Source organism: Hirundo rustica, chromosome 11 (assembly GCF_015227805.2).
Source record: "Hirundo rustica isolate bHirRus1 chromosome 11, bHirRus1.pri.v3, whole genome shotgun sequence".
Taxonomy (NCBI): domain Eukaryota; kingdom Metazoa; phylum Chordata; class Aves; order Passeriformes; family Hirundinidae; genus Hirundo; species Hirundo rustica.
The window spans coordinates 6,710,453-6,736,857 of NC_053460.1; the positions used below are offsets into that span (position 1 = coordinate 6,710,453).

Sequence of the window (26,405 nt, forward strand, 5' to 3'; positions counted from 1 at the left end):
GGCGGCGGCGCCGGGTTCGGCCTCGGCCCGGAGCGGGACGGCCCCGGCGCGGCCTTCGGCTCGGCCGCTCCGCGGGGCCCTCCGGGCGCGGGCTGAGCCGGCAGCGGGTCCGGCGGCCCCGGGGCAGGGGCACCGTGAGCAGCGCGGGGACGGGCGGCGCCGAGCTCCGGTCGCGGGGCGCCTGCTCGGCCCGGGGCCCCGGCTGGGCTGCTCGGGCCGGGCTGCCTCGGCTCGGGAGCGGAGGCGCTGGGAAGCCGGGGGCTCTCCCCGGCGGAGTGTGTGGCCTTATATAACGCTGTGCAGTGTCGCTCGCCCGGGCCCGGTGCAGCCAGACCGGCTGTTTACTCTGCCATCCTGCTTAAAGCCCAGCCGAGGGGTCGGATGGCCCCGACGCGCTGCGTAACTGGGGCTTTGGCTCCTCGGGTTTACCCCGAAGAGCTGCTGACGGACTTGTAGTGTGATGTTTTCCTTGCTCGCTATTGGAGCTGTTCTCCCTACCCACCCAGCGGAGAACTGATTATTCCTTTTCCTGCCTGGCTAGTAAACACTGATGTCATTCCCCTCTTGTGTAATCATTTTTGTCTTCTGTCTGTGTACATTGGTCTTCAAATATGTCTGTGGGGAGGGGGAGAGGTGGTACTGAGAGTCTTTCTCAAAAACTTCGTAGTGAAAACAAAGGGAGAACTGAAATGCTTGTGCTGTAGGAACTGTTCTTGGTGGCAGTGCAGGCTTGTACGTGCTGGTTCTCTGGGAAGTGTTCTTTAAATGGCTGGCTCCGTGTAGAAACAGATCCCTGCTGGCTTCAGATAGTGAGTTTTTAGATCAGGACGCGTGAGAGGCCAGATCCCCTCAGTACTTACATTTCTGTTCTTTCTTAGGTCACGGTAAAAATCACAAAGATGCTGCCTCGGTCAGGGCCACTCACCCCATCCCTGCAGCCTGTGGCATTTATTACTTTGAAGTGAAGATCGTCAGTAAAGGTAGAGATGGGTAAGTGCCTCGTTGCAGCTCAGTGGCTGGGGATGTGTGTCTGGCAGCTCTGCTGGACTCTGGCCTCCTTTCCGGAAGGGTTCGAGGTCCCGTGGCTGCTGGGTGCAGCAGGCAGGTACAGCATGGGCAGGTTTTGTCCTGATGAATGGATGTAAATGAGGTGGAATACCCTGGAAGCAGAGGCACTGGCACAGCTGTGTCCTGAGCTCTTGGAGATGGGCACTTCTAAAAAATTCGGTAAACAGGGGGTCTCGGGTGCAATATGAATTAAAATAGGTTTTCTTCTTGCTGGCAAGGTCTGGTCACTCTGATTTCTGGAGTTAGGATGCCTCAGAAATGACGTAAAGCAGAAGGGAGGAACGTTGAGCTTTATTTTGGACTGCTGCAGTGGTGTTGATGAGGTGAAGGATACTGGAGCACTGGGGAAGGCAATAAAGGGGCGTTTCTAATAAAGTCTGGAGTTCTCTTGTTAACGTGGATTTAATTTTTACTCATTATGAAGGTGTCAGTCTGCTCTGTGTGAATGGCCCTGGCATCTTTCTTTGTTTAAGGATGAATATGGCAGGGATATTATCTGGAAGGGAAAGCCACACAGAAGGAGGAGTTGGGTGTAATTAATTAATCCAGTCCTTCAAGTGTGACATTTGAACTCTGATGAGTTTAAGGGTTGTGGGGAAGGGCAGCAGATGTTCCTACTAAAACCCAAATGGAAATGATAGCTCGTTACAGTTGAATTTTTTTTGCTGTCATTGTTGAATTGAGAAGTGGCCTACTTGTAAAGGGACTTGTGAAGGATCTTGGGTTGTGCTGCATTTAGGCCCTTGATAATTACAAGGTTATCTGCAAAGGTGGATGCTGGGCTGAATTCCTTATAAATGTAGGGAAAAGACCATCCTTATTCCTTCATTTCACTGACCTGGCTTGTCTGTTTTGAAATACTTCCCTTGATTAGTTTATGTAACTGCTAAAACTGAAATAATTTGCAGTGAGCTTCCAGACAATTTTCCAAAGAAATCACATTACAAAAGGTCACTGAGCAGCACTTAATCCTTACTGCAGTCTAGATCAGTCTTAAAGGGAGATAATGGAATTTTCTGCATGTCTCCCAAGATCAGAGCTTTCTGTATTAATAATCTGTTGTTTTTATTGTAATCTGTAATTACAGTGACTTTCCAGGAGTAATTCCAAAGAGACAGAAACGTGTGTTAACACAACAACCTGAACAGGAGCTGCTGATAGCTCTGATCTGAGGTCAGGGCAGTGGTGAGGCTTTGAGGGCCTCTCTGATGTCTCAGCCATTCCTGTGCCTTGTTTTTCTTTTGCTGGTAGGGACAGATCCAACTTTTATCTCGCACAGGGTGGTGCTGGGGATTTGTGGTGCTGAATTTCCACTGTAGCTGCTGCCTGGCTGTCACTTGAGAAGGTGCTTTTGTGTATCTCACCTTTAATAGTTTGAATTGTTCCTGCTGGAGGCTCAATGTGTTGTACTAGTGAACTGTGGCAGAGATCTCTTCTGAGGAGGCTCCCCAGTGTTTATTCCATCACAGTGAGTTCAGTTTAAAGGATTGAAGTTCCAGACATCTAAAGAAGGGATTTGAGGGAATGAAGTTTTCAAGCAGCGTAAGTGGTGGAGCCTGTCCCTAGGAACAGCACTGGAAGCCCTTGAGCAAGGGGAGAGGAAGAGGAATCCTTCTGAGCTCATTTTCAGAATGGGTATTTCAGCCTCTGCCCTAGAGCTGTTTATTTGATTTCTGTATGAGGCAGTGAGGTAAGGATGTGAAGTTGCTCCCTGTATATCTCCTTCTGGAGTTTGTGATGGCATTTCACATTTAGGTTTAAGTTGTGAATGATTTGATTTCGAAACAAGACTTCTCAAGAAAGGCTTTGGTGAAGTGAATTTCAGGAAGTGTTGAGGAGTCTGATTTTGCTCAAAGCTGTTGTCTTTCTGTTGCTCAGCACTGTTAGTTTAGGGCTCTGCACTCTGGTTGGATACTGACACTTGCTAATAAACAGCAGAATCTAAGGTTTCAGATAAGAAATGGGGTAGAAGCTCCCAGTGTCTCCTAATGGAGAAGTAAGAACCCCAAAGCTCACAGGATGTCTTTTTGCAGCCTGCCAGGGGATTTTGCCTGTGTGTGACATGCTCTGATAAGAGGCTTCTTGAATTGGCATCAGGCAGTGCATTTTGGATTGGTGATGTCACTGTGGGAGAGAAACCTGAGCTATGGAGATGACTCAGGTGTCAGAAGCACCTTTTTAACTTCTTCCCTGTTTTTCATTGGACTAAGGGATTTAAAACCAGTATGTTCTGGTTTTCTCCTGTTTTCTCCCACCACATCATATCCTAGCAGTCAAAGCACACATCCTTGCCTCCCCCTGTTTTCCAGGCTGAGAATTCCTGTGCTCACCCCAGAGCCAGCACAGGGGAAGAGGGAGGGACTGCAGCAGCACAGACACAAGTTGCTTTGCCCTGCCACAGCTGGTAGAAAAATGTCCTCTTTTACAGTGCCTTGTCTCCCCTGTGCTTTAATGCACCTGCCCCAGAAAGGTGCTTTTGCTAAAGAAACAAACAAAATGGTTCATGAAAACTGTGCCATCACTGGACTTTTTTGCCTCAGCATTTTAAAATCATTTATTGGTGGCTATTTCAAAGCAAGTACAGCATCCAAAAAGTCCATTTGGTGTGTGTAAGAAACTTTTAAGATAGATGAACTTTTCTTAGCTTTGTATCTTCCACTGCTCATGAGATAAAACCACAGTCCTCTGAGAGGGACAAGCGTGATTCAAACTCCTTTTTAGTTGAATGGTGGCTATTTTTTATCATGGTGGATTTACTCTTAATTGATAAGAGGTCATGTTTATTTACTGGGTTTGTTTTTTGTGCAGTTTTGGGGGTTTTTTTCTGGGAGAGGGGAGGATACCAGTGAAAAATTGCCTTGACAAGGTTTCTTGGTAACATAGAACAAATCAGATCTGTCAGTCTGATCTATTGCTACTTCTTGAGGGGGGAGATCGTTCTTATCCTCGGAGAGCAGAGGAGAACTTAGTTTGCAGTCTGTAGTCACAGGCCTCTTGTCGCCTCCTTGTCTGTGCTGAGCACACAGGGAGTGGTTCCACAGCACTTCAGGATGATCCGTGTCAGGGCTGTGGGATTCCGCCCTGCATTTGCTGTGTGTTTCTGCTCCTTCCTTCATGCCCACAGACTGCTACCCTGTGCTATGGTGAGCTGGTTCAGTGGAAAGCTGGCCAGAAAATAATGGATGATGATTTCATCTATTGATGTCACTCTCAGAAATTGCTCCTTTTTTTTTTTTTTTTTTTTTTTCTCTCTTTAAATTGAGAGCTACTTTTCAGGGTTCCCTTTATTAATTGAAGGCCAGTCAATAAAGGGATAGCCTGAGCTGGGAGACAAAAGGGTAGGATTGCAGCAGCCCTCAGTTCCATTCAAAGAGTTGTTGAACAGCTTTGTTTTAAGACTTGCTGGTGGTTAATTCCTGAGCCATTGTGTGCTTGTCTTATGAGTGTTGTCAACTGGAACAAAAGGACAAGAGGCAATGGGTCACAAGTTGCGGCAAGGGAAATGCCAGCTGGACATAAGAAAGAATTTTCCTTTGTGAAAATGGTTGTGCACCCAAACAGGATGCCTGGAGAGGCACTGGCATCTCCCTCATCAAATTTGCCTGGGGGAGCCCTCAGTCTGCTGAGTGATGACGTTTCAGAGTTACTTATGCTTTGGGCAGAAGGATGAAGAAGGAATGTCCCAAGGTCCCTTCCTGTCCAAACCTCTCCGTGAATCTGTGGGTGGCTTGCTTCCAGCATTCCCCAGATGAGCAGACTGGCAGAAATGCCTGTGACTCCTCTGTTCCTGAGCTGCCACAAATAACTCAGGCTTTTATCCCAGTGCTGTTCGTAACAGCTCAACCTTAGCTGCATTTGAAGCACTGAACTCTTGTCCTCTCTCCCTCCAGTCAGTGGATCTTTCTGGTGGTGATTTGTCAGCACATCTCACAGCCTCTGTTTCCCCACTCTGATCTCTGCTTGGTAAACAGGAACAGGGAGAGACTCATCAGGGTAGGGCAGCCAACCCACAACTTAGAGGCTGTTGTGACTCAGAAGGACAAGTCACGCTTGTTGTCCTCTTTATGCTGGGGCAAGGTGAGCTGTCTGTAGGTGACAATGCTGTTCCTGACCACCAGTTGGGTTTCTTGACTGGTTTTACCTCCCTCAGCCACGTACTGGGTTTTGATGGAGTGTGGCTGGGGAGGACATTCCAGAGGCCAACCCTGATGATGCATGGGTTCTGCATTCTGGCAAAAGTCACCTGTCCTGCTGCCTCCTCTCCATTTCTGAGCTGCTGCTGGAACAGACAGCCCAGCAGCCTGTGGATTGCCGTTGTTGTCTTTTCTGGGAGTGCTTTGTCTTGGACTGCTGCTTGCTCACAGATACTTTGGTGTGCTGGCATCCTGACCTCTGCTGGGGACAGAGCCACTGCCTGCCCATGGTGACTGTGCAAGCACAAGAGTGTTCTGTGGGCAGAGGAGGTGCCAGGGGCCCAGGCCTCTATACCAGGGCAGCCCAGTGCTTTCATGAGGAGTTTGAGCCATCCCAAGAAGCATCTCAGCATGGTCTTTCTTTTTGCCATGATGTGTTTTTGTGTGCCACCACTAGTGACTGTGTTGTGAGCACGATTGGTGCTCACAGTCTTTTTGCTGGATCAGTTCTTGAAACAGTGACTTCTGCGTTAGGTGGAGACCTAGAAAGGCAGGAGGAGGAATCTGGAAAGACATGAGCCACAGGGAATGGTGGTATCCTTCTTCCAGCACCATTCCACAGTTGCTTTGAGCTGGGCAGCCTGTTGTCCAGAGGTGTTGGTCAGCACTAGCTTAGGTTGAGGACAATTTTCTGGGAGAGGGAGAAAAGAGTTCTTTGAGGAGAGTGGCTGAAGAGCTAATCGAGCTTAGTCCATACCACAGCTTATTTAAAATCCTCCTTTAACTTTCATACACAAGTGCACCATAAGCCAGACTTAAAAATAGCTTAGTTTCTCTCTGACTGAAAAAGAAAAATAAAGGTCAGATGTGTTGGTTGGTTGCAGTCTGTACATTAGTAACAAATCATCTGCCCCTTCTCCTTGCTTATGTTTCTCCTTGCCAACTTTCCATTTCTCCTCAGCGTATGGTGAGTGTGATGACTCTGTGAAAAGCCTTTTGCTCGTGTTCTCTAATGGGTTCCAGATGCTGCCAGAGGCCTGTCCGTGGAGAGCTCTGACAGCATTGGCTGCTTATGCTCAGACACCTTGGAGTGCCCTGCCTGTCTGGATGTGGCTGTAGGGAAGGGTAGGGGTATTCTGTAGGAACTGAGGATTTCTTGGGTGATCCCTGATTTGTCACTGGCAATCCTGTAAATAATTGATTTCCTCCGCCCCCTTTTTATTTTTTTTCCATCCTGCTTTCCAGGAATCCAAAAGCAGCACAGAGAGGGGGTGGTTCTGATTGCAGGTAGGTCTGCTTGTTTGAATTTATGCTGCTCTGCAGACACTCACTTAAACAACCCAACACATAAATAAAGCCCCCAAGTAGATTCCATAAACAATTCCTGCCTTGTTCCTATTTGCAGATTGCCCAAGCAAGTCCTTCCTGCTCAGCTACCAACCGTGCCTTGGTGCTCCCTGGTGTGGAGACTCATTTTCTGCAGAGGTTTCATGTCAGTTGGTGACACCTCATACAAGTTATTTCTTTGTCATTGTCCTGCTACACTTTTCCAAAAGGGAGTAATATTGAGAGCAGCGTAATTTTCAGTGCAAAGGAGTTATGAGGTTGGAATAGCTGATTTGCAGTTGATAGCTTTTTAAATTCCTTTCTTTTTTTGTCAGTGAAGTGGAAATTTAAACTGAATGTTTTATAGCAGTATCATGGGCCATCCATTGTGATAGTCGAGTATCAATTTATCATTAAAATAATTTGTGAAATAAGGCAATGGAGTGGAAGCAGTCATGCTGATATGTGACTTTTCCACTTGTGATGTGTGGGTTTAGGTGTTTCTGAGGTCTGAGATTTCCTGGATTTCAGACTGTGATAATTATTTCTGTTGTTATTGGGGGTTTTTGTTAGCTTCTTAAGAAATTTTGTAAAGTAAAGAAAAATTTCAGGAAGGGGTTATTTTTGTTTGGTTAATTTGTCCCTCCCTCTGCTATTTCTGAGTATCTGTTAGAGAAAGGGTAAGAATGTGACAAAAACAAGCCAAGCAAAATCAACATCTTTAGAATATATGTAAAACATTACTCTGCTCAGTTCTTCAGAATATGTTTGCAGTTAAATCACAGAATAATGGGAACTAATTATTTACATATTCTAAGCTTGCAGATCTAAGGAATTCTGTTTAATTATTAAAATTTGTAAGCTGGAGAACTTTTATATAGGGAAAACCTTTTTCCTTCACTCGAGAAGCCTTGAAATGATGAACTGCTGAAGAATTTATCATGCAGTGTGAAGCTTTGGCTCTTTTTCTTCAGCTCTCCACTGAAGCTGAATTGTGTTAATCGTGTTGTATCGACTCTGTGGCCAGGTTCATTTTTTAAACTCCTTTTCTAGCAATGGGATTTACGTTGTACCTGTGATATAAGACTGGGTCTCTGTTTCCACGCTACAATCTGCCTGCTTGTTTACAAGTTCTTTGTACTGATGCTCTGGTCCACATGAAGCCTTTGTCCCTTGTTGTGGAGATGTCAGTGTGTAAAGATCTGTGAGTTCAGTGTGTGGTGCCTTCCCAGCGCTTGCCCCAGCTCTGACTCTGCTGCTGGTTAAAGAGAAAGTGTTCTTATTTTGCCAGTACATCTCTCAAAATTCAGGTGTTACTTTTTCTCTGAGATATTTTCCATGTAATTAACCCCCCCTCCAGATCTTGTGTAAATATTGCAGCTATTTCTTTCTGTAATTTCATTAATTATTAGCAGATAAATCCTCCTTTTGTAAGAGTTGTTACCATCCAAGCCTAAACCAGAGGAAATTAGCCCATATGGATGTGAGAATACCCCTTAAGAGACAGCTTAAGGTGGTGGAGTGTTTGCTTCTGACTTGGGCATTGCATTTATATTGTTCCTCCTGTTTTTCAGAGGAAAAAACAGAGGCTCAAAGTGCATTTTGAATCTGTTATGATGAACTAAAATGCAAGATTAGCCACCAGAATGAAACAATCTTTAAATAACTTGCCCTCTTTTGGATGCCTTTGTGTTAGACATTTGTGGTAACTCTTAGCATCTTTTTTTACTGTTTCCTAGGCTTTGTTCATGGCAGAAAAAAAAGTTCTGTTACTTAGACTGGCAGTCAAACACTCTTAAGTCCCTTCAGTCATGGAAACCTGTTTAACTTCCCTGATATGTTTTCAGAGACTTTGAGCAGTGCATTTGAAAGTGAGGTTTGTTAATCAGCAGGATAACCTGAACAAAAATCCTACTTATTCAGTTGGGTGTAACCAGAATAAATAATCAGAGAATGAGTATCAGTAATGCTTTGTGCTGTTCCCAGACTTTAGGCACCATTTGCCACTGAGATGGTTTGTGTGTGAACTTTGTTGGATATCAGCTGACTTGGAGAGCAAGTCAGCTGCCAAGAGTGGAAAAAAAAAATAAATTGGTGGGATAACTTTGCTTCAAATTTGCATTTGAGCACAGGGTTTGGGGTTCTGTTGGATGTGGTGGTGCTTGGGGTAGCAGATGGAGAAACTGGTTATTCCTGACAGATTTTACTGGTGATTTTATCCTGCTGGTGCTTGTATTGTGCCTTTTCTTTCTTAAACGGTGCTCAGTTCAAGTCTTTGTCTTTGTATTTTCCATCTTTCAGTGTTCCTACAAACATTGTTAATCTGCATCATCAGTCTTCCTTTCCTGAAGGTAGCACAGACAAGGAATGGGTTTGGCCCTCCTTACAGCTGGCAGATACCAGTTGAACGTGATCCTAAAATTGGAAGGGAGCTGGGAATATGATACCTTGGTCTGTCAAAAATAGCTTTTCATTCTTCCTCTGTCATTTTGTCACTAATTACTCATAACCACCCTGAGAAGATGTGTTATGTTACCAGATTGCTGCCTCCCAGTTTTGTCCTGCTCACTCACCTTCCCTTCCACGATCTCCAGCTTTTAAGGATTCTCTGCCTTTGTAAGGGCTGATGTACAATGGACTCCTCCTTGCCTCAGGATACTTGTGGTTGTTTTTAATGAGCTATTAAAATTTTTATTTTCTTCCCTTTATCCCCTTCTTTTCAGCCTTGCATTATTTCTCTTTTCTGACCTCTTCTTGGGGAATTGAGATTCTTCCTGGAGCCCATCAGTGCTGTTTCTGAAGCACCATCACAGAACAGCACAATATGCACAAATAAAACCAGAACCACTTCGACTCTAGAGATTATATTCCATTATGAAGTAGTTCCAAAATATTTGTTGTTAGACTGAAGAATCGGAGACTGTTGGAATCCAGTGTTTTACATGCCTTAGGTAATTTTTTTAAACAGATGTAACTTGTTTTTTCACTGCTTTAAAACAATGTTCCCCTTCCCCCACCACAGCTGGGGCTGTGGTTTCAAGTGGTGAGTTGATAAGGGTTATCATTTCTAGCCACTCTTTAAACCTGGCATGAAGTCAGGACCCACCTCAGACAAGAGTGATAGTTCAGAGCTTTGCACAAGAGACTGTGAAAGTCTCTGAAATGCCACCAGTGTGGTGTATTTTCCCCTCTAACTTATTAATTTGGTTTATTTATTTCAGATTTGACTGTGCATGTTGAAAGAGCGGGGTGCACGATAGCTGGGAGGACAGGATTCCTACCACATGAGCGTGGTTATTAGAAAAAACTGCAGGATACAGGAAGCTTTTGAATCACAAACCACTGGAAGAGTGGAACATCTCTTGTTTAACTCGTGGCTCAGTGGGATTGCTTGGCTTTGGCAGAGCCATGTAATAAAATGCCAATCCCAGGAATTTCTGCCGCGTGTCATGTTAATGTTGGTTCACAGCTGAGCGGGGAATGACTGCTTTACTGGAAATCGTGGCCTTCAAAACAAATTATTTAACCTCTCTGGTCTTAACTCTTTCATGTTTGGCCTGTTGGCATCTCTGGCAGTCTCGTTCCATCCTTCTATACTGTGCCAGGGTGGGACTGGCACAGGAAGGAAGAGTTCTGGGCTCGTGCCCATTACCCAGCCAATGCTAAACCAATGTATTTCTCTCCCCTTTGTTTTCCCAGCTTTCAGGTGGGTTGAATTTTTTCTGCCATCTAGGTGAACCTCTCAGCCCCTTGAAAAAAGAGTGGCAGGGATTGTTTCGCCATCCTGACTTGGTACCTTTCAACAGCTTAAACAATAAATACAGGGGAGACCTCTATTTATTATTTATTGTTTATACTGTCTTTATTCTCCTGGCAGAGCCTTAATAAATCTGCCTTGCTAATTGTCAGCTAGTGTTAGAGATGAATACTCAGTCCAGTCTTTTATTGGAGAAAGTCTTGCAGTTTTTTAGGTTGGTTTTTTTGGGTTTTTTTTTTTTTTAATATTCTGCTTGTCCCAGTGAGGACTGTGGGCTATTTGCTTTTTCCCTCCTTCTGCCCTGCCTTTATTTTGCACATAGCAGTGCTTCCCAAGTGCTGGGTGCTTTCCATGGGGATGTTCTTTGCTCCTGGGATTCTTGAAACTGAAGAGTGTAGTGCAGGTCTACGTGAGTTCTGCTGCTGTGTTCTGCTCTGTTCTTCTCAGTGAGTTCTTCAGTCCTGCACTGGAAAAGCCAAATAGATGCAAATCCTGGAATTTCAGCGTCAGTCAAAGGGCAGGTCTGTTCTGAAGTTTTTCTGCTGGGTTCACAAGGATTTTTGTGGGTTTGCTCATACAAAGTAGCTTTAGACTACACAAAAAACTTTTCTTATGTTGACTTTTTGGCAGGTTCTCTGAGTATCATGTTTGTTCTGGAGAAACATCTTTGACTCAAAGAATTGCTCCTCATATGTGTGGATTCCCCTTCTGGGACAAACTAAACACAGCCGTCAGTGTCTCTCTACTTCTGTGACTCTAATGCTTAGAACAGCCTCATTAAGAGAACTCTTTGTTTCAGTTTAGGTCAGTCAAATGTTGTCACTCCTGTGAAATAGCTTTTCTCATTGTCTTTCAGATGATTTCTGCCTAGTGACAATATATAATTCTTCCTGACTGAGACAGTGCATTTGAGATCTTTTATATCTTTAAGAGTTAAATTTCAATTCAGAAGTGCAGTCATGATTTCGGTTTTCCATCTCTTTTCCAAGGGAAAGTCTTTTATTGACAGAAACAACAACAACAAAAATCCATTTTTTTTTTTTTTAAATATACAGATTTAAAATGCAGCTTTGAAAACATCTGCACTGCAGAGTTCACCACCCAAGTTTTCTTAGGAGCCAGAAGTGAATGCTGTCTTGTTTCGATGTCACTGTGCTGGAGCAGCTACATGTTGGTGTTTACTGCTGAAGTACTTAGGAACTGGGAAGGGACCCAAAGAGCTTTGTGCTTTCTTTGAGCTTAATCTTAGCACAGTCATGGTGCTGTAAGACCTAGAGGGAAGAATCCTGGGAATACTGCTGGTTGTGCCTGGAGCCAGCATCCTTTGACATGAGAGCTTTTTCCAGAGGTCCTTCATCCTTCTGCAGCCAGGGAGAGCCAGGGTGTGGATGAAACAGGCAGAGCTGATGTTGTGGCTGATCCAGTCACATTTTCTGAAGCAACCAGTACTGGGCAGGGCTGAGGTGAAGTAGGAGTCTGGAAAAATTTGGTGCTATGGTAACTGCCGAGGCTGCTGGTGAGTGGAAACAAGACTGTTCTGACTGAATCACCAGCATGTGTCTGTGTTTATTTTTGTCAGTCTGCTCTATTTGGAATTGATCTACTGATGCAGCATTTTCAAATTAGGTGTGGGGGGCAGTTCCAAGTATTCAGTGTTCACTGCTGAGAAGGTGGTTTTAGGAGGTCACTTCTGCTTAGCTTTGCATCTTACCTATGATGGATAATGGATATAAATGTATTATTACCCCCATAATTATGTTTTTCTCCGTTTGAGACTGGGTGCTGACATTCCTGTGCATCCTTTTTTTTTAAGAGGCTCTCAGAATCTTTCAGAAAGGAATCCAGTTAAGGGATACCCCACAGAGAGTCTGTCCACACCATTATGGTCCAAAACCAGGGGTGATACAGGCAGGCAGGCCATAGAGATATATGTTGAATGACATTGAATATCATAATTGATTCATTAAAAAAAAAAAAAACAGGGCAGTAGTTTGCTCTTGCTGATGCCCACAAATACTGTTTAACTAGTATTGCATTTGTTGCATACGCAAAACTGATTTGGAGCATTTGGAATCGAGGAAGTGAGAAGCTGTTTTGCACCAAGAAGTTCAGAAAGCATCTAGTGCTTTTGGGGGTGGGGGAGTTGAAGATTAATTATATTTTTTCCCTCCCAATTTTCAAGAGAATAGGGTGATTTTTTTTCTTTGAGGCTTTATTGATCTTAAAGCTCGTTTCTTCCATTACTTCTGGATGTAATTACATAAATTGATTGTAGGTGGGAAAGGCAAAGTAGCACTTTCTAAAACAAAACCCAGCAGTCAAGTCTGTGACAATTTGAGGTTCTGGATATAAGCTGTGGGCTGTGGAGTTGAAACTCAGCGTGATGAGGGAGCCTGTTTTTATTTCATGTTGCCTGCAAATTCTGTCTACAGTTCTACAGCCATTATGGTCTTATTTTTAAAGTTTGTCTTGAGCTTTAAATGGGAACAGAAGTTAAAGAGCAAAAAACTGTGAACCAGGAAGGTTTGTGGTCATGTTCCTTTTTTTTTAGCGACATATTTCCATGGTGTTGTGTATCTAGATTAAAGTGTAATCTTAAATTTAGAATTTGTGGAGTTGTAGTCCTTGCTTTTTATAAAAATACAAGCTTCCAGTCTCTATTTAAAGCTATGTTGTCTGAAAATGGAAAGATACTATTGTATAAGTTTTGTCTTTGGTTATATGCATCAGATTTGCTGCTGTACACAAAAGAGAGGGCATGAATCTGCATAAAAAGTAATGAAGTTAAGCAGGATAAGCCAAAGTGGGTGATGACCTATTTTATCTGAGTTTGACAATTAGGTTATTTCCTCTGATTTCCAATGTTTTCCTTGGTGTTGCCACCCTTATGGTGCAACAGCGAGCGGAGACCCAGCAGGGGATGGGGACAAAGGGCACCCGTGGAAGTGCTGCAGCTGGGACTGCGGGGAGGCTGTGCCAAGGCTGTGTGCAGAGGTGTCCTCTCCTGCCAAGGCTGTGTGCAGAGGTGTCCTCTCCTGCCAAGGCTGTGTGCAGAGGTGTCCTCTCCGTTCAGTTCTAGCTCTGTTCATGTCAACAGCAGCAGATGTCCAGGCAGAGGAGCAGACCAGCCACCCTCAGGCAGTAAGGAGGGATGGAGTTGTGCTGTGTGATATTGAAAGGAAGGAATCTGACACCACCACATGACAAAGTGGCCACAGTTCTACAGTGTGTTACCTTCAGCTGAGCCAAACAGATCAGCACATAAGAAACGTTCCCTATGCCAAGAGGCACGTCCTGCTTTTTGAACAAAATTTCTCACGGCCAACAAATTCGGGAGGTCTGGAGCTTGGTGATGTGACCTGCTGAAGTTGGTGGGGATGGTCCTGCCAGAGAAGCAGAATGGTCTGCTCCTGGACAGGACTTTGCTAAGTGTTTCAGACCTGCCAGTGTCAGGGTGAGCTCTCTGGTGGTGTTGCTTCAGGCTTGGATGGTGTTTGTACCTTGAGTTGAAGCAATTGGGTACTTTGAATCACAGCTGCCCTCAGGCTTGAACACTTGGCAGAGGTGGCACTTGTCACTGCTCTCACAGAGCTGAGTGCACTTGTAGCTGTGGACTGGGATCCTGGCTGCTTGCGCATGTAGTTGGAAAAAAACCCATGGCAAACCCCACCATGTAGTAAGGGAATCTCTGTAGCACAGAAGGCTCAGCAGGAATACAGAAATTGAACAAGAACTCTTATCTGCCAGTGCACTAAGATTAAGTGGCAGGGAAGAGCTGGAGTAGTCCCTGCAGATAGATACAGGGGAATGTCTTCCATATTGTGCCTGGAAGGCTGTAAAAATATCCCCAAATTCAGTTTATTGCAGATGCATATATGTCAGATGACACTGTGAGGCTGAATTTTTAGATGCCACAGATGGTTTGGAGAGGCTCTCATGAGTCAGGGAGCTCATGAGGATACAACTTCTGACTCGTGCTCTGAGCAGCACAGAAAATGTTTACAGCAAAGGTGTGTTTAGAAGTTGCTCTGCAGCACTGACCATAATCACTCATGCTTGGTATCCTTTCAGAAGTGCTATAAAAGGCTGCCAGACCCTGCCACTTCAGTATTCATCTAAAAACCCCGCAACCCAACAACAAAGAAGCCAGAAAACAAACCTTATAAACTGAAGAAGTTTGTTTAAGGATAGCTAATAAAATCAGAAGGTTCAATACTTTGAGATAGTACAGAGACTGTTTAAGAAGATATTTTATTGGAGGATCAGACAGTTGACGAAGTTAGACACAGGGATGAGAGGCAGTAGGGATACACACCCCAAAAGTTTAAATTTAATTCAATAAGAAAAATTGACAGAACAAACTTTTAAGCTTAAAAAAACCAATAAGGTGGACCAAAATGAGTTGAGGGACATCTGGCTAAAGGTCTGAAATTTTAAAGGAATATTTTTCCTTCCCAACACATCAGGGATGGGAAGCAAGCTGGGGTGTCTAAAACCAAGAGGTAATAGAGGAGAACTTTTTATGAAGAACTCTGAAAACGTAGGAATGTTTAGAGGCTCACAAATGCCAGTGTTTTGCTTTAAAGGATTATCATTCTGAAGTAAAAGAGTTAATACAGCAACAGTGTCATTTGTCAACAAAACACATGCCAGTCTTTGTTTTTAAATGATAATCTGGTTCCTGTTGAAGGGTTAATGCAGCAACCCATGAAACACAGGAACAGATCGCTGGGGTTATCTGGTCTTCATTCAAGAGTTCTAAAGGATGAAATAGTTGAGCCAGGGACTATGGAATGTGACATTTAAAAAGTCTTGATTACAGAGGAGAGATGTGTGTCTGTGGGTTTTTTTCCCCCAAGGGATCCAGAGGAATGAGATCATGTAGTGCTTCATCTAAAGTCTCTTCCATGTTTGCAATCCCTACATCAGAGCAGAACCTTCCTTGTTGCTTTTCTTGAGGTGCCCACGAGATTCAGGAGCCGAGGGCTCGGGGCGGATGTGCTGGGCAGTCACCCAGCACGTGCAGTGTGTGAGTTCAGGGCTGTGCTGTACATCAGCGACCACTCTTTCCTGGGTGATCTCATCTCCTTCACCCCTAGGAAGAGAGCTGGGTTTAGCTGCTGTCATCACATCAGGACTTGTGTATGTGTGTGGCTCAGGGAGTTCTGCTTCCTCAGTGTGGTCAGCATCCTGCTCTGTGCACTGCAAGCCAAGAGCGTGCTGCCTCTTTGCTCTTTCTGAGCAAAGGAAGGGTCTGGGTCCTCTGGGAGCTGGTGCCCTTCAGAAACAGAGCACGTTTTTAAAAGAAGAGATTGACTTGTTTTAAAGCACTGTAAAACTGGGCTTCAGGAATTTGAATTCCATAAGGTCGTGCTACCAAAACGTGGAGTGTACAAGAGAGTTGGCCATGTTTGCAAAGGTGGTCTCTTCTCCCCGGTAACAAGTGATGGGACAAGAGAACATGGCCAGAGGTTGTACCAGGGAGGTTTAGGGTGGATATAAGGAAAAATTTCTTCATGCAGAGGTTTGTCAAGCACTGGAAGAGGCTGTTCAGGGAAGCAGTGCAGTCACTATCCCTGGAGGGATTTAAAAAGTGCAGCTGTGGCACTTTGGGACGTGCTTTAGTGGTGAGCTTGGCAGTTTTGGTCAGTAGTTGGACTCAACAATCTTAAAGGTATTTTTCCACCAAATGCTGGTAAAGAAATTATAGGCTAAGATTTGATAAACTTGTAGATCTCTAAGGATTAAAATTTCAGAGTAAACAAAAACCAATCAGTTATTGCCATTTGCATGTGACAGTGACAGAGATGAGGAAGTCAAGGACAGGAAACAGTTTCTTCAGGGGACTTAATGCACATAACTTGAAGAAATATAACTTTGGGGTAAAATTCTGAAATTATATTTTCATACCTGGTTAATGTTTCATGGAGCTGGTGGCCAAGGAAGCAACAGGAAGAAAACTGATGGAGTAGGAGAATAGCAGGACACTGCCTGTAACCCACTTGGATTCTTGTTCTTAACAAGAACAAGAGTTAATTTCAATGCTCAGTAACCTAAAAGTATGGGAGTGTATTGAAAAAAACCTGAGCTGTGCTACCAGATGATATTAAGAAATGCAAATTAACAGGAAGAAGACACAAAATGGGAATGTGCATAAGTATTACAGTAAGGAAGAAGAGACTTTATGAAGGCTGGTTTTGCCTTACTGTCCCTGCTGGATGGGTGCAAAATGATTCTTTTGAGGGCAGAATAAACAATCCAAACTTGATTAAAAAAATGGTCTCTGAGCTGCCACTTGGAATGCAGGGACAAGCTGTGTCCCACTTCCATGGAAAAGTGAGTTCAGTTCTCATTTGCAGTCAAAACATAAATGGAATAATAGAGATCAGGAGGGGGAGGAATAGAAACCAAAACAGAGAACATTGTTGTGCTGTTATCTGTAATAATCACCTTGTGTTGTGTGATGCTGGTGGCTCTGGTTATTCCCTGCTTCTCGAAGAACTGGAAGTGTAGCAGGAGCACTGAGGGCGAGATGAGCTTCCAAAAGAAAATCTGAGTAGACTGTGATTAACCAGCCTTGAGGGGCTTTAGGGGGTAGGGTGTGAATCAGGACTTCAAAATCCTTAAGAAAGTTGTCAGGGAAATGTATTTCCTCTCGCTTCCAGTACTAAAAATGCAAGTACGAAGAAAAAATAGTTTGGGCAGGAACTGAATGTGGAGCTGTAGGATGTTGCCTTTTCAAAGGGCTTACAAAGATTCAGAAAGTGAGACTGTGTAAAATAGATGCTGAACAATGAAAGAGTGTTCTTGGAAAGTACAACTGTGTGTTCTGTCCTCTGCATCCACTGTCAGCTGTTTTTGGAGACAGTGCATCAGACTAGAGAGACATCTGTTCTCATATACTGTATCTGCATTTAGGTGTATTTTTACTGTCTTGTTAATCACCTATATAAATGGGGGTTTTTTTTCTGATAGATGAGTAAAAATACCTCACAGATACCAAATTGGAAATTAAATTGCTGATTGTTGTCCTTTTCCTACCAATTATGAGCTAGAGTAGCTGTAGTTATATATTGGAAAGCTGTCAGTTACTGAAGGAGACTGACATTTTATCTTGGATTCAATAAAATACATGAGTAATGGAAAATGTTTAGTAATCTTGTAATTCTTAAATAATTTGTGTGTGGGTTGGGTTTATTTTAGTGCTGTATTTCTGTTGCAGGGAATCTCTTGCCGTGACCATTCTTTTGCTTGACTGATATTTTGTTTGGTTTTTTTGAAGGTACATGGGAATAGGACTTTCTGCTCAAGGAGTCAACATGAACAGGCTTCCTGGTAAGTCACTGTTAAGGTTTGTTTTGATTTACAATCTGTGGTAAATGTTCATTTGAAATAAAGATTTTTCTTTATATATATGAATTAGTGAATGCGTGTTTCTATTAATAATACTACATTACTATAATTGTCTTGTATCTGGAAGCTTCAGTCTGTTGAGTGTTACCTTAAATTGAGTTACTGGTGTTGTCAATGCAGCCATGACAATTTTAGCAGGCAATAGAACTTAAAACTAAACTAATGAGTAGAGGTGATGAGCTTTCAGACAGGCAAACTCTTCTTTGTGTGTGAAAAGTAAGTAGGAAAATCATTTTGCATTTAATTTGTATACTCCACTTGACAAATTTCCATGAAAGAATCTGGAAATGACACGATAATTGGCCTGGTGTATTGTCTCGCTTCTTTCCTTCTTCCCACTGGCAGACTACAAAAATGTGACAGAGTGGTGTTTCCAGTTAATATTGTCGCTTCTTTGTTTGAAATGTGTGGTTTTGGATTTGCCTCTAAGTTGGTTAAGTGGCTTCTTTTTAGAAATAAATAATTGATAATCCTTCTTTGATGATACTTATTGAGTAAAATAACAATTTCTAGATATGTATTGACACAGTGACTTCTACGCCAGGAATTCTTTCAGCCGGGGTTTGTATTTGGTAGAAAGTTAATGTTCTTCAGATGCCAGAAGGAGTGACAGCTGGTCAGTGGTGGGGGCTTCTTTGGCCTTGGGTGTTACTTCTGGTGAAGTTGTTTTAAAGATGAAATCTGTGTTCAGCCCTAGTTATGGATCTTGGTATCTCAAAAGGAGAATGTTTTGTGAATGTCCTAACAAAAAAAAGATCTGACAACTGTCTTGGGGAGAATGGTTTCAGTGACACCTGTGCTTACAAGAATTTGCATCTCACTGCAAAGTGTATTTGTTATGACAGCCGCACAGGTCAGTCCTACTCTGCACTTTCTCTCCTCACAGTCCTCCTGATCCAAGTGGGTTGTGTGCCACGTACAAGGCAAAGCATGAATCATTTCTTTCCAGGGTCGAAGTGCTTGGAAAAGGGGTTGTTTGGCTATTAATGGAGCCTGTTCTGTTCAAGAAATGACTGTGTAGCATGTGTGATGGAAAGATGGGGGAACATCTTGTAGACTTGGCCTTGAAGGTAGTTGGTTGGATTATGCTTAATTCAGGATTCTCCTGGGGTTATAACACAGGTACATACATGGTTCAATACTGACCTGAGGTGGTGTGTACTGAATGTCTCAGCTGTGCTGTCCTGAAATTGAACAGCCAATGTAATTTATTCCTTTTTTTTTTTTTTTTTTTTTTCCTTTTGGTGACTAAAAATTACCCAAACCACTTCTGATAAATGGCTTTAAAAGCCCAGGAGTTACATGGGCACCATTTGTGGCCAGTTTGAGTCAAAGTGCCTGTATACCACTATCATTTCTAGAGTGCATATGATAAACATGGAATTCTTTTCTCTCAATGAAATAAAGCTTAAAGTAGATTTGAGATGGTGCTTATTCAGCAATGAATTGTACAAATTTGATCCTATGAACCTGTTGTTTGTTTGATCACGTGAAGACGATGCTGCCAGGAGTCATTCTGTGGTCATAGTTAGGTCACTCTCCCATTATCTTTGTAAGGTGAACTGCATGGCTCTGTATTACAGCTCAGTAGTTATCTTCCTGGCTTTTAGAGAGAGAATGAGTCTGATTTTTAATTTTTTTTTTTTTAGTATATTGTTCAAGTAACTGAAGTGAGAAACATGTTTCTAGGTTTAACTGTTATCAGGTCCTTCACAGCAGAGACTAAGTGAGAGCTCACAAAGAAGTGACAGACTTTGGAGTCTTGGCTTGGCCTTGTGTCAAAGTGTAATTTTAACTTTTTGTGACCTGAAACCCTGCCAGTTTTGTTTCCGTGGACCTTTTCTAAGTAATTTCTGCTTTAACAGATTGATTTTCACTCAGTGTACTGCCAGGGAAGTGTGTAACCACTACAAGTGGCGATTGAGAGCCCAGAGCCTGGTACAGGAACCGAACTTAGTCCCTTTCTTGTTCCAGTTTCACTGGGGATCCTTGGTGGCACCCTGGGAGTCCTAATTCAAAGAACAATCTTGCTGCTGGGTTCTGTCTCAAACTCCTCTTCCCTCCACAAGGACAAACACTTTGGCCACATCCAGTTCCAAGTCAGGGCATTTGTGCTTTATTGCCAGATTTATTTTGGCTTCAGCCCAGCTGAGGGCTGGTGGGGGTGGTGCTGAGCTTCCTCTGAGGGTTACAAATGTGATTGGAGCCACATGAGCTGAGTTCCCTTAAGTATCCCTGTCTGCACTGGGAATAGAGACTGCTTTTAATTGGAGAGTTCCCTGTCCTTTTTCGACTCAGGGTTTCTTTGTGCTGTGCTTTGAAAATTCAGTCAGCAGGTCTGAAATAATTGTGGGATTATTACTAACTACCAACTTTTGTGACCCTGACATATCTTGATTTTTAAATTTTTAAGACACTTAGAGAACATTTATTGATAAGCATTCTGCTTTAAGCGAGTGGCTTCTAGTGAAATGTCTGCTCACTTCTTTCCACACATTCAATTTTTTTTCACATGTGCTCAGCATTTTGGTATTTGAGGATGAAATTACATGTTGCAGCTGAACTGATCTAACTCAGTGTCATCAAAGGAGAGAAACCTGACCCTTTCCCTCCTCCCCACCCCATTTGCACAGTCACTCTTCTTCCCTGGTGCAAGCCTTGGGCTCTGGCAGTTGTCACCTTGGCAGGAACCTGCCTGCCTCTGCTGTGTTGGGGTTGTGGTGTGCTGGTTCCTTCAGGACTCATGGAGCAAACACTCTTACTTGTGCATCCTGCATGTAACATATCTGCATTTATTTTATTTTATTATTATTATTATTACTACTATTACTATTATTTAGCCCTCACTTCAGTAAGTTTTTCTGAGCCCTGCTGAAAATGCATTGGTGGTTTGCTGCAGGTTTCACCAAACCTTCATAAAACGGGAAGATGGTGAGTGTCCTGTACATGGATGAGATTGCACACTGGAAATCAGCTCCCCTGCCTGTGTTGTTCTGCATTTGTTCAAGTCTTCATGCTGTTGAGAAATAACATTTCATTTGTTTGAGCTCTTTGAGGATAACCCAGCAGGAACAGAGAGCCAGGCAGAGAGGAAAGGAGGATGAATCTCTAAGGTAGCAGCAAGTTCTTAATTCAGCCTAAAACATTGTGAAACTACTCCCTTAGGGATACCCTGGTTCAGTTTCTTAAACAGCACAGATAGGAGCTGACCAATCACTTTTAGAGACTTTAAACATCCTCTGGTTAATAAATGACTTGCCCTGCTATGCAGCATTGTACGTGCTGAAGGGAGTGCCAGCTTTCACTCACCATTCTTTGGTTTTCAGAAACACTGGTAATTTTTTTCAGCCTGCTTTTCTAACAAAAAGATACTGCTTGGCTTATTCACTATCTGCCTGCTCCAAGCTCTCTGTTAAAAGAAAAAGCTTTCAAACTCAGGAGTGTTGTATAGATTTGAATTAGTGTGCAGCCAGATAAATCAGGAGAATTTGATGTACAGAGACCTGCTCCCTTTTGGGGTTTGGCTTCTGGGTTTGTAGTGCTGTGAGCCAGGTCAGCAAGACCAGAAACATTTTGTCCAGATGTCCTGAATCTTTTATTCAGCAAAGGGTCCTTGTGAGAACCCATATATCTAGACATAAAGATAAAACAGAAATGAGCCCTGGGAATTAAGAATTCCCCATGCTCTCCTGTGTGAAAGCCATCCTTCATCCTCCATAAACCAACACATGGACTGGGCTTTCCATTTTAGCTTTGTTCAGAGATCCTTCCCTTTGGATTTTCTTGCTGATAGGTTTCTGTTGGCATTTGTAGGTAGGACTTTATTTCTTCTCACCTTATCTTAGATGCTGTCAGAGGAGATGAAAGCAGGGGGAGCAAGACTGTTGAGGACTCTGTCCTCCTGTTCCTTTCTTTGAGAGGAAAAAGTTACTTGTTTCTTCCTTAGGGATGTTCCCAAGGGTTTTTCATGCTGGTGTGTTCCCCTCTGGGAGCAACCAGATTAGGGAGGCTGGGTAGGTGTTGTATCCTAAAATCATAGATTGTTCCAAGTTGGAAGGGATTCACCAGGATCATTGAGTCCAGCTTCTGGTCCTGCACAAGTCAAATTCTCATGGGAAGATACTATTCCTCATCGGAGGTGGGGATGGATTTTTGCAGAGGCTCTGTATTTGTATTTTCAAACTTCAATTCTACAAGGCTCTCGCAGCCTCATGTAACTCTTAAGTTAATCTGTTACAAGTGGGAAGTTCTGCTAAAGTCTTCCAGATTTTCCACTACCCAGTTTTAGTTTGGTTTTGGTGTGGTTTATTTTTTCTTTCTCTTTTTTTTCTTTCTTTTTTTTTTTTTTTCCTTTTCTTTTGTTTTCTGTGATTGCCATGGGCTTTCTACTTCAAATGTGTTTAAGCAAGTTTTCGCTTTATGCTTTGTTCTGTCACTTTGTGACTCCACTGACAAACAAAGGACCTGTGCTAAAGAGCTCAGTGCCAGTGCTAAATGTAGTAATTATAGAAGCTGAGACCTCACCAAATCATCTGATTTGAAGCTAATTCAGTTATGCATTAGTCCTGCCTGACAGGTGTGTGTCTAAACCAGTCTTTCATTATTTTTCTGGCAACTTCTTCCAACACTGTCCTTGTGTTGGAAACTTTTCCTGATGACAGAGCTGAATATCCCACATAGTCTGAGCCTATTCTTGGATCATGTGGAGGTGATCCACATGAAATAATTAATTTCTTTCCTCTTGGTACCTTTTTAGATGAAAACATCTATCACTCTCCAAATCATATATCCCTGGCTCTTCATCCTTCCCTGTTTGTCAGGTTTTCTTGGTTTATGACAACTCTTGTAGACGTTTTCTGTACGTTTAATCACCGGATGTATCACAAGCACCAGTATCTTACTTTTTGTAGTAAAAGAAAACATTAAAATTCAGAGCAAGTCCAGGAAGTGGCTTTTATCCCATCTTGCAAGCAAGGGCAAAGGAAAATCCTTGCCAAGCTTTCACAATTCTTAAGGCTTCAACAGAAACAGGAGGGGAAGAAGCTACATGGTTACCTGGGAAAAGAAGGCCTTTGGCTTCTAAAGCAATCAGCAAAAGCCCTGAAGTTTGGGATTAAATACATGAACAGTATGTGGCAAACAAACAGTGAATCAGTCTGCTTTCAGAGCCTCTTGGCTGCAGCAGCAACTTGGACACACTGCTTGATTTTCTGTCTTTAGAAGTAATTTCTATTAAGTTTATTTATTTATGCAGCTGATGAAGCTCTGGCTTATAGTACCTTACGGTGTTTGTCCTGCTGCAAAGCTCTTTCAGAGCTAGCCTTAAAAACAGTTGTCCAAAAAGGCACGTGGGATTTCCACAGGGTGTCATAGCAAAGCCTTAGACAGGTGTTAGTTACACATGCAGTGAGTCCTTCAGCTGGCTGTGCCAGTTCCTGTCCACAAAATTGCTCATGCCTCTGGTACCCTCTAATTTATCCTATCAAACCAGTTTGTGGGGCTGCATGTGCAATGGGTCACGTAATTGGGTTAATAATGATGGGTGGGGGGCACTGCTTGGGGCTGGGGTTGTTATTAACTTGCATCTGTCCACTTGCCTGGTTCACCACACAGGTAATGCAGGTTGAAACAGCTCCTTTGGGAGACTTTATCCTGAATCACGTGGTTAACAGTGGTCAGGGGTTCTTTTTGATAGAAAGATACATATGTTGAAAACCTGTTAAATTTCCCCCCAATTAACAGTTATACTGATCATGGAGACGTTTTTACAAAGGAGCATCATTCCAGGCACAGTGGGCTTAAGCTAACTTGGCTGGCTGTGTCTCCCTGAATTTTTATTTAGACTGAGAACTTCTCCTGAAACTTCACTTGGGTGACCTTTTTGCTGACTTAAATATGTTTTTACCTGAAAGCGTAATTTGTACCTCCTAAGAGGTCATCAGTATGTTTAGAAATGGCAGGTTTTAGCACAGTGGAAGAGAGCAAAGTGGGTCAGTGTGATGGGTCAGCTCTGGAATTATTGAATCCATTTGTGCAGAATGGATTTTTAGAAAAATTCTTCACCATATGAGAGCTCGCATGGGTGGGTGAAGATTATTGTGGTGCATAAAACAGTGGTGGAAAAAAACATACCCAGCCAAAAAAAGGTACATTTTACAGCAGGTTTGAGATTTCTGGCCTTTGTAAGTCAGAACCCTTTGGATTTATCTACATGAGTCTCTTATTTTTGGAGAGGGGGTTTATTGATGTAAGTGAATCTCCTGGTTGTCACCACTGCCTGTCTTTGGTTGTCCTACCCCTGTTTCTTCTGAACTAAACTGCAAGATGCGCTCCAGAATCACAGTTCGTGCACTCCAGCCACTAATAAGTGTTCAGTCCACAACACAAGGCCAATGCAGGCAACCCAGCCCCATCTGAAAAAAAAAGTAAATTAAAAAATTTCATGTTGGAGGAAGTGTCCTGAGACTGGTTGAAACTGCTTTCTTGAACCTGTTCTTACTGTACTGTACCATCTGCTGTTTTCAAAAAAGCTTTTTTTTTTTTTTTTTTAGTTTAAGTCAAAATTAAGGTCATACTAAAGAAATTAGTAAGAAATTTGGGCTTCTTGTAATAAAACAAAAGGATTTCTTTTGAACTTAAGCTTTCACATATTTTTAGTGTTAAGGTATTTTTTTTTCTCCCAGACGGAATCAATCTTGTGTTCACTGTGTGTAAAATGCCATCATAGGAAAGTAATCTGAGGAGCACTTAATTTTTGTTTATCCTGGGCATACACAACTCCGTATATTGTTTCTTTTTTCATCTTCACTCTAAATCTGTGTGTACATGTATTCTGTGTATATTTTAATGGCTGCCTTGCTGCCTCATATGTTGAAGAATCTAAGTTCCTCTGGCATTACTTAACTCACTCTCATCTTTTCCTGCTTCTACTCTCTGCAGATCAGCTGGACACCTTTTAAAATTAAAATTTAAAACCACAAAATTTTTAAAATTCGAAATTTCAGAGTTCACAACATTATATGATCTTTAGTAAAAAAAAAAGAAGTGTCTTTGGGAATCTTTGTTATTTGTGGTTGACTTGTCCACTGCCTGTCAGCTCCATCTGAGTTCCACTGAACTGCTCAGTTGTCTTCTCACCCCATGTCAGCTTCCTCTTTTTTAATCAGTTTTTCACTTTACGTGCTGAGCGCACCTGAACCCCTATGAAAACTCCAGTTTGAATATTCAAACAGGTTTGTTGCACGCGCTCTGCATTCATTCCTTCACATCCCATCTTTGTCGCTGAGAAGAACTGGAAGTTCCTTCTTTCCCGTTCATTTTTTCAGGAATCACGGATGGCCTTTCGGGCAGGAGCTGTGTCCGCGCGCGCTGCCGTGCTCTGCGCGGTTGGGGTGCTGCCCCTTATCGTGCCCAGGGCTGAGCACAGCTTGCTTGGGTGGATGTGCTCTGCAGCATGAGCCTTGTGCTCGGGGCTGATACTGCCTGAGCTGGGGGGCACGGGGGGGTTGGACACATGGGTGATCCGCGCTGGGGGGTGACGCCAGAGTGCTCAGGTCCCCAAATGAGGCCTGACCTGATGCTGTCGGGTGTGTTCAGAGCTGGAGAGTAACAAAACCAGCTCCTAAACCATAGGATTGGGATGAATTACCTTCTGAATTAAGGTTCAGTTTAATATTGTGTTTTATTTATGGCTGTGTATATGGAAACTAGGACTGTATAAAGTAAAAGTTCCTGGGTTTTTTTCCCTTTCTAACTGATTTTACGTCACGTGTTTGCTCATATTGATTGTGGTGATTGTCCTGCCTGCAGCCGGAAAAATTGCTGCCAGGCCTTTGGTTGGGTTTTATGGAAGTGTTGTGTTTCTTTTCTATTTTTTCTCCTTTTGGTCTGTTCAGTTAGACTGGCTTTGGGCACCCAGTCTTCAGGTTCGACTGGAGAAGCAGACTGAGGCTCCAGCTGAGCTCTCAAGCAGCTGTGCCTCACCCTGGAGTAGCTGGGAAAATGCTTTGCCATTAAAGTTGAATAAAACCATCAATCAGCATTTCAAGGTAGTAATCATGGCCTTGGAAAATAACGAAAAAAGTCTTTCCACTGGCCATGAAGTGCTCAGGCATCAGTGTGAGTAAGTGATTCTTATTGCTGTCCTGCACTTTTCCATGCCTTGATTTCTGTGCTGTATCTCTTTCAGAGCTGGACTGGCCTCTTATAGGTTCTGTGCTCTGTCCTCACGCAGCATATTCCCAGAGGTGTATGATGTGGGGATGCTGGAGCTCCTGCCTTTGCATGGATCTCTCTGTCATCCAGCAGGTTGTGTTGGTTTTGTGCCATGTGAAAGCAGAGCAGAGATGGCATCGCACAGCGGGGTGTGGGGTTTGGCCTTCCCCAGTGCCACAGGTTGCATCTCCAGCTGTAACACAGATTGTGGTAAATCCAGGTATCTTAGTGATAGATAAGAGCTGACTGGCACTTGAGAGACAGCACTTTAGCTGTCAACACAAGTTGTAATCACAGCACTGCTTGTTTTTCAGTTTAAAACAAATTCTTCCATGTGGCTGTGCCTATTATCGGAGCCTTTTGGTGAAAAGGTAGCATTGACACAAAGCTCAGTTTCACTAGAGCTCAAACTGCTGGGTAGCAGCTATTTCCACTTGATGGATAAATATGATCCACTTGAGAAAACCCTGTTGCTTCACCTTGACAAATAAGGA

General features: G+C 43.2%; 1 protein-coding gene across 2 annotated transcripts in view; it reads left to right on the forward strand.

Annotated features, from left to right (window-relative positions):
• The window catches only part of RANBP10 (RAN binding protein 10), a 66,929-nt gene that overhangs the window by 217 nt on the left and 40,307 nt on the right, over nucleotides 1-26,405 (forward strand). For both annotated transcript variants that reach the window (XM_040075120.2, XM_040075121.2), the window contains exons 2-3: nucleotides 879-990; nucleotides 17,567-17,619. In XM_040075120.2, the coding sequence (XP_039931054.1) occupies nucleotides 879-990; nucleotides 17,567-17,619 (165 nt within the window). The remainder of the gene's footprint in view (nucleotides 1-878; nucleotides 991-17,566; nucleotides 17,620-26,405) is intronic.